Source organism: Camelus bactrianus, chromosome 24 (assembly GCF_048773025.1).
Source record: "Camelus bactrianus isolate YW-2024 breed Bactrian camel chromosome 24, ASM4877302v1, whole genome shotgun sequence".
Lineage (NCBI taxonomy): Eukaryota > Metazoa > Chordata > Mammalia > Artiodactyla > Camelidae > Camelus > Camelus bactrianus.
In genome coordinates, this window is record NC_133562.1 from 8,149,819 (window position 1) to 8,162,673 (window position 12,855).

The 12,855-nt window shown below is 34.6% G+C and overlaps 1 protein-coding gene across 1 annotated transcript in view; it reads left to right on the forward strand.

Annotated features, from left to right (window-relative positions):
• MIB1 (MIB E3 ubiquitin protein ligase 1) overlaps positions 1-12,855 on the forward strand; it is a 93,739-nt gene that overhangs the window by 27,794 nt on the left and 53,090 nt on the right. Inside the window, exons 7-9 of the mRNA XM_010958051.3 lie at positions 4,042-4,225; positions 7,666-7,810; positions 9,429-9,562. Coding sequence (XP_010956353.2) covers positions 4,042-4,225; positions 7,666-7,810; positions 9,429-9,562 — 463 coding nt within the window. The remainder of the gene's footprint in view (positions 1-4,041; positions 4,226-7,665; positions 7,811-9,428; positions 9,563-12,855) is intronic.

Genomic DNA, 12,855 nt, shown 5'->3' on the forward strand with positions numbered 1-12,855 from the left:
TGTTCCTTAAACTAATCGACAGATGCAGTGTAATCCCTGTTAAAATCCTGTTGCCTTTTTTACCGAAATTGGCAAACTGATTTTAAAATTCATATGGAAATTCAAGGGACCCAGAATTGCCAAAACAGTTTGAAAATGAAGAACAAAGTTGGAGGAGTCACACTTTCCAATTTCAAAATTTACCACAAAGCTACAGTAATCAATATAGTCTATTACTGATTTAAGAATTGACATGTAGACTGATGGAATAGAATTGAGAGTTCAAGAATAATCCCTTGCATTTATTTATCTTTTTTTTTGGAGAGGGAAGAAGTTAAGTTTATTTATTTACTTATTATTTCTAGTGCAGTTACCAAGAATTGAACCCAGGACCTCAGGCATGCTAAGCACACGTTCTACCACTGAACTATACCTTCCCTCAGCCCTTGCATTTAAGTCAGTTGATTTTTGACAAAGCTTCAGCACAGTTCAATGGGGAAAGAATAGTCTTTTCAACAAATGGTGCTGACAGTATTTACAAATATTCAGTCATTATGGTGTGCATCTAATTTAATGTTCAGTAATGTTATATGTCCATTTTACAACAATTTTTTAAAAAGCTACAATTAAAAAAAAAAACCAGACGGACAATGCTTAGTCAATTGGATATCAACATGCAAAAGAATGAAATGGGACCTTTGCTACATACTGTGTACAAATATTAAGTCAAAATGGATCACAGATCTAAATGCAAGAGCTAAAACTAAAAAACTCTTAGAACAAAATAGGAGTAAATCTTTGTGACCTTGGATTAGACAGTGGTTTTTTAGATATGACGCCCAAAGTAGAAGCAACCAAAGAAGTGAATAAATTAGACTTCATCAAAATTAAAAACTTTTGTGTTTCAAAGGAAACATCAAGAAAGTGAAGAGACAATCCATGGAATGGGAGGAAATATTTGCATATCATATCTCTGATTAGGGACTTATATCTAGAATATAGTATAAAGAACTCTTAAATTTCAACAATAAAAGATAACCTAACTGAAAAATAGGCAAAGGATTTGAATAGACATTTTCCCAAAGAATATATAGAGATAGCCAGTAAGCTTATTGCATCAGCCTGCTAGGGCTGCTGTGGAAGCCTAATCTGGGTGGCTTAAACAACAGGAGTTTGTTTTTTTTACAGCTCTGGAGGCTGGAAGTCCAAGATGAAGGTTCCATCAGGGTTGGTTTCTGGTGAGACCTCTTACTGGGTTGTAGAGGACTGCCTTTTCATTGTCCTCGCATGGCATGCCCCCTTTATGACTGCATTTAATGTTACTTACCTCCCTAAAAGGCCTATCTCCAAATATAGTCACATTAGGAGCTATAGAGTTTTAACATACGAAATTTGGAGGGACACAGTTCATTCTGTATCACCCATGAAGAGATGCTAGACATTATTAGTTATTAGGGAAATGCAATTCAAAACCACAGTGAGATACCACTTCACTAGAATACTAGAATGGCTAGGATAACAAGGCAGGGTAATTACAGGTGTTGCTGAGGGTATAGAGAAATTAGAACCAAACCCTCACACATTGATGGGAAGTATGTGACGTGATCAGATGTTTGGAAAACAGTTTGGTAATTCCTCAAAATGTTAAATATGGAGTTACCATATGATCCAGCATATCCACTCCTAGATTTATACCCAAGAGAATTAAAACATGTGCACGCACAAAGATCTGTACATGAATGTTTGTAGAAGCATTATTCATAATAACCAAAATGTGGAAATAACCCAAATGTCTATCAACTGATGAGTGGATAAACAAGATGTGCTATATCTGTACAGTGGAATATTTTATTTGGCCATAAAAAGGGATGAAGTGCTGACATATGCTGCAACATGGGTAAATCTTGAAAACATTATGTTGAGTGAAAGAAGTCAGGCACAAAAGGTCGCATATTATCTGATTTTATTTTATAAAATGTCCAGAATAGGGAAATCCATAGAAACAAAGTACATTACTGGTTGTTAGGGTTAGGGAGAGAAGGGTGAATTCAGAGTGACTGCTAATCATTATGGGAGTATCTTTTTGTGGTGATGAAAATGAAATTAGATAGTGGTGGTTGGTTATACAACTGAATATAATAGAACCACTGAATTACACACTTTACATTGTATGGTATGTGAATTATATCTCAATAAAGTTCTTAATTAAAAAAAGGAAAAAATTCTTAACATAATTTAAGTTCAGATTACCATGTACTAACACATTTTGTCTTAAATAGTATCTTGTTTGTAAATGTTAAATTAACACAGATTAGGATTATTACTTGCAGAATTCTTCCTTGGTCAGATTCTTTCTCTGGTGTTATTAGTAATGTTCTAGAAAACAATCTTTTATTCATCAACAGTTTATTAAGTACTTATCCTGTATTAGGCCCTATGATTAGTGTTAGAATTACAAAGGTAATTAAGACATGGTCTTCTGCTTTGAAGGATTGGCCTTTTTAATTTGTGTAGACAAAGTCAGAAATAGCCATATTAAGATGTTTTCAGTAATTATGATAGATGAGTATTCAGGCTATTCTGAAGGTCCAAAGAAGAATGGTCATTTCAAATGATAGAAAACTTAAGAGAGAAAATTATATTAAGTTTGAAAGACTAGGTTTCCACTTGGGCAGGGAAGCACTGTAGGCAGAGGGAACAACTTGAGTAAGGTACTACGTAGGTCTAGCAAATTTTGGGACGTTGGGAGTGAGGTAAGGGGCACTGTGACTGATAAGACTGAAAAGAAAACTTTGAGTGTCTGATTTTTATTCGTAACTGATCAGAGAGGCACTTCTTTCTCTATGTGGTTGTTTTAGAAAGGAAAGTTTGCTTACATAGTTATAGGAATTTAGTAAGCAGGTTTTTGTATGGTGTGACCTCTCAGAGCCTTTTATATGCTAATGACCATTAGAATAAAAAGAGGAGAGTATAATCTGCCACGCTGTAAAAGCTTATTTGACTAGGGAACCTTTTTTTCTTGGAGTGCCATGTGGGACTAGGGGAAATGAGTTATTCTCTGTAGTACAGCTATTTGATGGACTATTAAGTAGTCCCTCAATAAAATCATGGTTATGAAGATAGTAGCAGCATAGAAAAATGCTTGTGTATAGGAAGGAAGAAATCAGAGTCCAAATTTGTTTGGTACTTTGATTACAATAATCATGTAAAATACCTATACATGACAAATTAAAACTAGATAATATTTTTATTCATGAGGTTGGCAATGGTATGGGGAAATAGTATACTCTTGGTAAAGCAGTTTGGCTCTATCAGAATGGTAAACAAATATATACTTTGGTTACTGACACCCATGTGCACAAAGATGTACATATAGGGATGTTCTTTATAGTATTGTTCATAATAACAGTAATAACTTGAAAATACTTTAAATAGTAGTCAATATGAGAATGGTTAAGTGCATTTGTGTATATCGATGTTATGCAATACTCTGTAGCTATTAAAATAGATCTGTGTCTGTCACATTGTAAAATAAATCTTCCAGGATGAATTCCCTGAGAAGTCACAGCATTGTGTGTGTGTGTGTGTGTGTGTGTGTATATAATGATCCCATTTGTGGGAAGAAAGGTCTCTCTTATAACTATTATTCAGCATAATGATAGAAGATCTGTAAGGCTATGCAATGGAGTATTAACTGTGGTGTCTAGTCCAGGAGGGGAATAGTGATCCAGGTGTGTTTGTGTGAAATGGATGTTTCTGAAATGCTTTAATTTTTAACAATGAGTGTGTATTAAATTTGTAACAATTTTTTAATACATGCAGGTGAGGATAAATCTAGACAGAAGTATATCGGAGTGGTGAGATTATGGATGACTTTCCCCCCAAATTTGTATAATAAAATTATAAAAAGAAATACTAATCAATCAGGATGTAATTGCAAAGAATTACTTTACAATTTTGATGTTTAACATGGCTTTTCTCCCCGCAGTGGTTAGCTATGTTAGAATGTTGTGCTAAAATTAAGTAAACTTACTCATTTTGAATGTTGGCTTTGATTTTTAGGTGGACTTTCAATCCCGCTGTTCTCACTAAAGCGAACATTGTCCGAAGTGGGGATGCTGCTCAGGGTGCAGAAGGAGGCACCTCGCAGTTTCAAGTGGGTGATCTGGTGCAAGTTTGTTATGATCTGGAGAGAATTAAACTTCTGCAAAGAGGACACGGAGAATGGGCTGAAGCTATGCTCCCAGTAAGTATGTGTAAAATAGTTTGGGACTAAGAATTACTCCATGCTTATGTGGTTTGTAAAAGTTTTAAAAACTTTAATTTTAGAAATTAAATTAGCATGATCCTTTGATAATTGTACTCTTCATTGGCAACTTGGCATACTGTATGCCTTTTATTTTCTAACTTATTCCAATTAGATTAGCCTGGAAAGGTCCAAAAAGGGCTACAGTTTACACTTTTTGATAGAGTTGTTGGAGAATGTAACATTGGTGTGAGGCAAAGAGACTGCCTGATACTTCACCCCAGAATGAGAGTCAAGTGCTCATCCGGGTACCAGCAGTGCTGGACCACTGCTGCTTTCTTTACTTGGGGGCCTGCCTCTAAAACATTTTTCATCAAATGTTCAGCAACAACAAAATGATTTGTTTGTTGTGCCCTCTTTTCATGCACCCTCTCTTTCTCCACCTTCCCTTGCTCTGTCCTCCTGTCCCCTTCCTTCTGTACTACCTGTTCCATCATGTTCTCCCCCATACTGCCTTGCCCTGTATCCTCTTTCCTTCCACCTTGCTACATCCTCCTCTTCAGCCCTTCACTTTGCCCACTCCCTGCTCCTGTCCAGTCCAGTCTCAAATCTTGTCTTTTCCTGTTCCTCCAAGTCCCAGCCCATTAGGTACTACCTCCTTCCTGTCCCATGTACCTCCCCTCCTGCCTCTTTATATTCTAAACCCCCACCCCCACCCCCAGTGTGTTATCCAGTTCCCTGGCCTGGTAAACATCTTTTTCTCTTCCTGTCCAGCCCCAACTTCTGCCCATTTGCCCTCTGCCCCCCTCCCATCCTGTCCAGTCCCCCTTCCCTGTCCTTGATCTTGTACTGTCCCTTCATCAGTCCATTCTTCCTTCCTGCCTTAGTCCTTCAGCAGATGTTTTAGCACACCAGTGTGCTGGTTAGCCTTCAGGAATATAATAGTGAACACAACAGAAAAAAAAATTTCTATTGTTATGGTGCTTTCATTCAAAGACATTTCATAGTCTGCACATGCTGCTGATGTTATTTTTTATTGCTTTAGTTAGGTATTGAGTAAGTGATAGTTGTATATGTTTTTCAGGACAATATTTTAGAATCTTTATTTTTCTCCCCAAAGTTTTAAGTTCTATATAATCCCTTTTTGTGTTGTTTGCTTTTTTATACTACAGTTGGTTAAAAAATGTGTTGATATACTTCAGACCTCATTATGGTATGGTGTTAGTTAAAATGTCATCTTTTTGACATGTTTTATGGGAGCTACATATACTATTTTAAGACTTTTTTCTGGCCAAGATGTTTTTGTTTTCCCTCTTAGCAGTGATACCTTGTAGCATCTTCCATCTGTTGAGTGCCCAGTTCTTCTAAGCACTGTGCTGAAAGATCTGTATGTACATGTGCACCACATGCTACATATATGTATACACATATTATACAGATACGTACAGACTTTGTTTGTCTTAGGAATATTATAACTAGGTATATGGTAGTATGCCATCCTTATTTTAAAGTTGAGGAAATCAGAGCTAAGATAGTGAACTGGAATTTGAACCCAGATCTGTGTAGCTTCAAAGCCTGTTTCCCATATTAAGCTGCTGCATAAGCAAAACCTCTAGATAATTTCTAACGGGCAGTTCTGGGATTCTAGTGGTGATGTAGATTTGAGTCTTCTCAAATCATCTTGATAAAAACAGTCAACAAGTAGATTAGCATAACCAAATAAGCCACAAACATCTGTAAGAAAGCCACGTGACAGAATCGTCTTTTGAACCCTAAAATGTGAGTGAGTAGAGATAAGCCATTGACAGCTAGTGGGTCTGTGTCTGTCTGTATGGCAACAGAAAGGAGTAATGGAGCATCAGATGGACCTGAGAACAGGGGAACTCCAAAGCAGCTAATGAGTATTATTGGCTATGGTGGTAGATTAATGTGTTGACAATGGCTGAACCTGGGAGGGCTCTTCTAGACTCCACTTTGGGATGAGAACAATAGGTCCATGCTAATGTCTGAAGGGACTGGAGTAGTAGCCTGGGGCTATAAACCCTCAAAACTAACCAGTCAGATCTCCCTTCCAGGGCAGAGCCCACCATTGAGGGTAGAGACAATAGGGACAAAGGAAAGAGTAAATCCAGGTAAAAATTGGAAGGGATCATGGTTGAATCCCCGTACACAGTTAAAAGTGTTAAAAGTTAAAAAAAAGTTTAAAAAAATTTAAGAAAACTTTAAAAAAATTTTAAAAATTTAAAAATTAAAAAAAGTTTAAAAAATTGAAGTATTAAAAGTGTTCATATATAGAAATGGAATATGATAAAGGGGACAGAGGTAGAAAGGAGACATCTCTGAATATGTCTTGTTTTGTAGATTTGATTTGAAATTGCTTTTATTTTTATACAATTAGAAAACTGAATTCAAAAAAGAAATTCCTCAAAGTAGAGAATAAAATGAAACAAATGAACCTAAATGTGTTTCCTGTTGGCATAACCATACAGAGAGGAAATTCCAAGTGATTTCTAAACATAGGAATTTGTCTAAATATCCTTTTAGGACTTTGCCATTCAGAACTGCATGAAAAAAACATTTAATAATTTTCAGCAATGTATTATATGTGATAGTGTTGATATTGTTATTCTGAGATTGTTGTGTGTGTAATATGACAAAAAAACCCAAATGAGTAGGTCAAAAGAGAAAGCAAGTTAGAGAGCAATCTCCTCTGTGTTAGGGAACAGATATTATCCCTGTTCTTCACCAGTTTTCTCCTGTTTTGGGCTATTTTGTTGTGCATAGGAGAATGGGTTTTGGACCTGAGTTTGAAATGGGTTAATAATATTACACAACTTTCATGGTTTTGCATATTAGGTGAGTCGATACATATAAAGGTCTTAGAACAGTATCCACCATGTGGTTAGAGCTGCTGCTGTTCTGTGCCTAATCGCCCTTCTTATTTCATATATTTAATAAGCATGTTATTTCTGCTTATTTCTGTTTTGAAGTCAGGCTTGATTCCACAAAGGATTTAAACATAGATGTAAGCTTTGAGCCCTTTTTGGTTTAAATTGGTTTTTTTTAGAAGTCAGATTTTATTTTTTAGGCTAGATTGATGGTTTTGGGCTACTTGAGTTCCAAATTCTCAAAAAGTATCTTACGAGGTTAAAAAAGAAGGGTTGAATATCCAAAAGTAAGATTTTGTGAACTTTTATGCATAAGATAGTCATGATTGTTTTAGTATTCTTGTGAAAGTTTAGTGCTTTTATTTATTAAAACATTTTTAAAGATACAGCTTGAAGTTTGTAACTAATAAATAACCCATTTGAATATGATTATCCTTCAAAGTTTCTTTATTAGGAATGAAGTAAAATCAATACTTTAAACATGTAAAAATTGGTGATTGATTTTTATGGCATGTACTTTAGACTTGGAAACATGAATCTAATTTTTTTAAGACTTTAGGTAAAGTTGGCCGAGTACAACAGATTTATTCAGACAGTGATTTAAAGGTGGAAGTTTGTGGAACATCTTGGACATACAATCCAGCAGCAGTTTCCAAGGTGGCATCTGCAGGATCAGCCATTAGCAATGCATCTGGTGGTATGTTTTGTTTTGTGTTTCATGTGGTGTACATGAGAATCTCTCCTAATTCCCCAGTTCTCATATGCAAATAATGCTGTATGTGTTCTTGGTTTTCTCCCAGATCACATAACCTCACTTAAATATTATCTACATTTTTAACTTTCACTAAATGTGTTTTTTTTTTATCTTTTTTTTTTTTTTCTCATATTATGAACAACCTTTGTTCTGGCTGAGGTATGCCCTGGAAAAGTTCCATAAATAGGTACTTTTTCTTGGATATATTCAGAGCTTCTCCACATCAGATCTGAGATACCTGCAATTCAAGTGTTCTACTCTTTCGTCAGAATTTTTGTTTTCTGCCAAAGAACCGTCATGGTCTTAGACAGCTTTATTTTCTTTTCATTTCCAACATTATTGCTAGCAGATGGCTTTCTTTCTGGATATTTTCACATATCAGCCATATTTTTTCTCTTGTTATTTAATGTGTTATTATACATGCCTGTGTTGACATGTGAGTATGCTGGATGCTTGGGTAGACTCCTGCCTTAAGTCTTTCCTTCTTATGCTTTAGTTTCATATACACACTCAGTTCATTGTACAACAAATTACAAGTTACTGTATGTATATTATTGTCATCCAGAAAAGAAGATACAATCATCACTGTGAACAGTAAAAAAGCAAAGGAAAACATTGGGTGACCTCCAATTTTAATCTGTACAGCTTTCTACATCCTCTGTTTCTGTCTCTTCTTTCCTGCTGTAATTTGCTCATGTGTTTGAAGTTTAAATCATGTGATGTTTATTTTTACCTTGAGGTTAAATGGTATCACAGGAGGCTGAATATATATAAATAGAAAGAGTGAAGGATGGTTAATATCCTTCTCTCAAATAATGTGGATTTGTTGTTGGTGTTCTGCCCCACTTTATGACTTCTTTGCTTTCCAATAAGTAGATCCAAGAGTTAAGGAATAGAACTGGATAGATTCTCTACTAATAAATGTTATTTAGAAGGAAAAAAAAATCTTATGAAAGAGTTTATATAAGCATCCCTGGTTCGTTCTTGTTTTTGTCAAGACCAATCAATTGGCACCTTTGAAGTATGTTATTAACACTTTTAGAGATCCGTTTTTAGATGAAAATTGGTTTGTCCCTAAAATATTTTTTCCAGCTATTACAGAGATTATATTGCTTTTGAATCATAATTATTGATCTGTTGATCTATTCTAAGATCTGTAGCATTGAGCTCCTGAGGGACAGTATGGTATGCTTAAGGCCAGAATGGAAATTTGTATTACTATGGTACTCCCATTAGAGTGTGTTCATTTGTAATATCTTTGGTATGACACCTAATACTGAAATTATAATTTGTATGTAATTCTCTTCTTTTTCTGAAATTTTAACTTGAAATGCATGAGTTGGAGTAAACTGGGAATACTTATGGGCTTGAATTTGATGCAGCTGTGTATGGTAGTAATTATATAACTTGCATGGGTAATATCTGTAGCATAGTACAAAAATAATGATAGAAATAATAAAAAAGGAAGAGTATATATTATAGGCATATGGGTGTTGCTTGTCTTTTCATAGTTAAGGTTTGAGATCCTCCTATATTAGCAGCTTTATTTGATGCTTTACAGAAAGACTCTCCCAACTCTTGAAGAAATTATTTGAAACCCAAGAATCTGGTGACCTCAATGAAGAATTAGTTAAGGCTGCTGCCAATGGAGATGTTGCTAAAGTGGAAGATTTGCTAAAAAGACCAGATGTGGATGTGAGCATTTTAAAAATTATTTTGAAGTATACACAAAAGTAGAATAGTACAACGAACCTTATACTTCAGCAGTTACTAAGATTTTGCCGCATGTACTTTATTGATTACTTCTTCTTTGTTTTTGAGGTATTTTAAAGAAGACACCAGACATTATTTCTTCAGTGTGCATTTCTAAAAGATATTGACATTTTCTTATTTTAACACTGACTGTTTTTATTTTATGATTGACAGAATTTACTTTTAGGTGTTTAAGTAGTTAGTGTCCTTTTGGGAAATTCAGTGAAATTTTCTCATGTGTCATCTTATTATGTTTTAAAAATACATCTTAGTAAATTTTATAAGTAGTTTTCTATTCCTCTTTCAAAACATTTAATCTAAACTTTTCACTACCTGTCCCTGTGAAAGTTGATAGTTTCATAATTTATAATACAGGTGAATTAGCGGTCATTCATTTTGTACATCTTGATAGTTTATTTTGTAATTCTGCCATTCACATAAGCCAATGGTTCAAAATTTAAATTTTGTTCTCTCTTAGTTGCTCACTGGCTTTGCCATTACAACTGTTCTGGCACCGATATGATATCAGTGCTGGCCAAGAGATTGTAGGATGTATGTCAATTTGGGTCTTTGTCACTGTGTAGTGAGGGCTTTTGTTGCCACATCTTTTGTACGTGAATATGCCAGACAGTCTGACGAAGATAAGATCTGTAATTGTAAGATACAAACATCTTACTCCTATGAGCTCGTGTGGCAGTTTAGGTTTATTAGAGATCAGCTGCAGCAGCATAACACAGTGGTTTTTTCATTAGTTGTGAGCTACATCACGAAGAATTTGTTTCAGATATTCAAAGTACCAAATGTTTTTTGTGTTTGGAAGGTAGAATCAGACTTCTTTTATATTCAGTCAAGCAGATTTGCATTTTATTATATATGCTTAATTTTTTTCTTCATGTAATAACTAATTTAGTTGTTTTTTAGGATCATACGTTCTAAAAATTTAAAGAGAAAAATAGTTCTATAAAATTTATTATGAAAAACAACATCTTCTCAATCTTATTTTCCTGTTCTTCAGAGGCAACTATTTTTGCCTCTTACAGCTGATTTTCCTCACATATTTACTTTCATATCTTTCAGTAATATACTGTAAATGTTATTTCTTGATTTTTATGTTCTATGAGTTATCTTTTGATACTTCTCTGTGAAGGTGAGGATTTGGCTTTCTTTCGCCACCTCCAGCCCATCCTCACCACACACATACACACCTCTTGCAGATTCTTAATGTAATATTGTATTGTAATTTTGTTAAGATTAGAATTAATTGTGCATGTTATTATTTAAATAACATTCATACCTGAGCTGGGGAAGATACTAAATTTTGTTTTCTTACACAACTTTTTTTTCCTTGGTGTTCCTAATTGTTCTTTTTTAAAAAATTGAAATGTAATTTACATACAGTGAAATGCGTGGATCAGTCAGTTTTGATAGATGCATATGTCCATGTAATCGACAGTCCAGTTAAGATGTAGAGCATTTCCTTCATTCCAGAGATTTCACTTGTAGTTTTTCCCAGTCACTCTCTCTTAACCTCAAGACATAATCTAAAAATTTTTTTCATTTGTTAGTAATCCATACCATAATTAATTCTTCTCCAGCATTCTCTCTATTTTGTAATTTCTCAAGACATTCAGGCATATCAGGTATGTATTCATTTCATTTTCTAAGAGAGATTTCTCTCAGTGCTTCTGACATGTTCCATCTGGACAGGTTGCCCTCTACATATGGTGCCCAGTGTCTCTCACCCATCATCCTGGAGGTTCCCTTCCCCTCCTGTGTTGAATTTCTTGTTTTCTGTATCTTCTGTCCTCCTGTTTCCATGGTTACTCTCTCTTTTTTGAAGTAGTCTTCAGTAGCTTCTTCAGAAGAAGGGTGCATGGGGAATAGACCTTTAATATATATATATATTTTTTGGTAACCTTACAATTAAATTTTACATAGGAATAGAATTCAAGGTTAGATGCCATTTTCCTTCAGAATAATCCCATTTGTTTCCAGCATTTAGAATTGCTGTTGAGGAGATTTATTAAGCCTTTCTGATTCCTGATCCTGCCTGTGAGCTGTTTTTTCTATCAAGCATGAAGATCTTTTTTTTCCACCAGTGTCTGAATTTGCACAGGTTGTGCCTTGATGTGGGTCTGTTTTCATCCTTTGCTTTTAATGTTTGATCTTTTTATTCTGGAAATCATATCTTTCATATCTGGAAATTTTTGATAATTTTTAATTTTAGATTTTAGTTTTAGAGCAGTTTTAGGTTTTATAAACTAAAGTTGAGAGAGGTACAGAGATTTCCCACGTATTCCTGATTACTGTAGCTTTGTAGTTAAGTCTTAGAGTCAGGTAGTGTCAGTCCTCCAGCTTTGTTCTTCTTCTTCAATATTGAGTTGGCTATTCTGGGTCTTTTTGCCTTTCCATATAATCTTTAGAATCACTTTGTCGGTATCCGTAAGATAACTTGCTGGGATTTTGCTAGGGATTGCATTGAAACTGTAGATATGGTGGGAAGAACTGACATCTTGACAATATTGAGTCTTTCTATCGATGAACATGGAGTATCCATTTATTTAGTTCCTTGATTTGATTCATCAGAGTTTTGTTGTTTTCCTCATGTAGAACTTATACATATTTTGTTAAATTTATACCTGTGTTTAATTTTTTTGGGTGGTAATGTAAATGGTATTGTGTTTTTACTTGCATTTCCTTGATTATTAGTAATGTTGAGCATCTTTTTATGTACCAATTGGCCATCTGTATGTCTTCTTTGGAAAAATGTCCATTCAGCAACTCTGCCCATTTTTTAATCGAATTTTTTTTTTTTTGCTGTTGAGTTATATGAATTCTTTATATATTTTGGATATTAACTCCTTATCAGATATATGATTTGCACATAAATTCTCCTATTCAGTAGGTTGCCTTTTCATCTTGTTGGTGATTTCTTTTGCTGTGCTGTGATAGTGTTTTTAGTTTCATATCCTACTTGTTTGTTAGCATATAGGAATGCAATTGACATTTATGTGTTAATCTTGTATCCTGCAACCTTTTTATAATTGCTTATTAGTTCCAGGAGGTTTTTTGATCCATTCTTTTGGATTTTCCACATCAATGATCATGTCATCTGTGAACAAGGACAGTTTTATGTCTTCCTTCTCAGTCTTTATCTCTTTTATTTTCTTTTCTTGTTTTACTGTGTTAGCAAGGACTTCTAGTAAGATGTTGAAAAGGAATGGTGAGAGAGGACA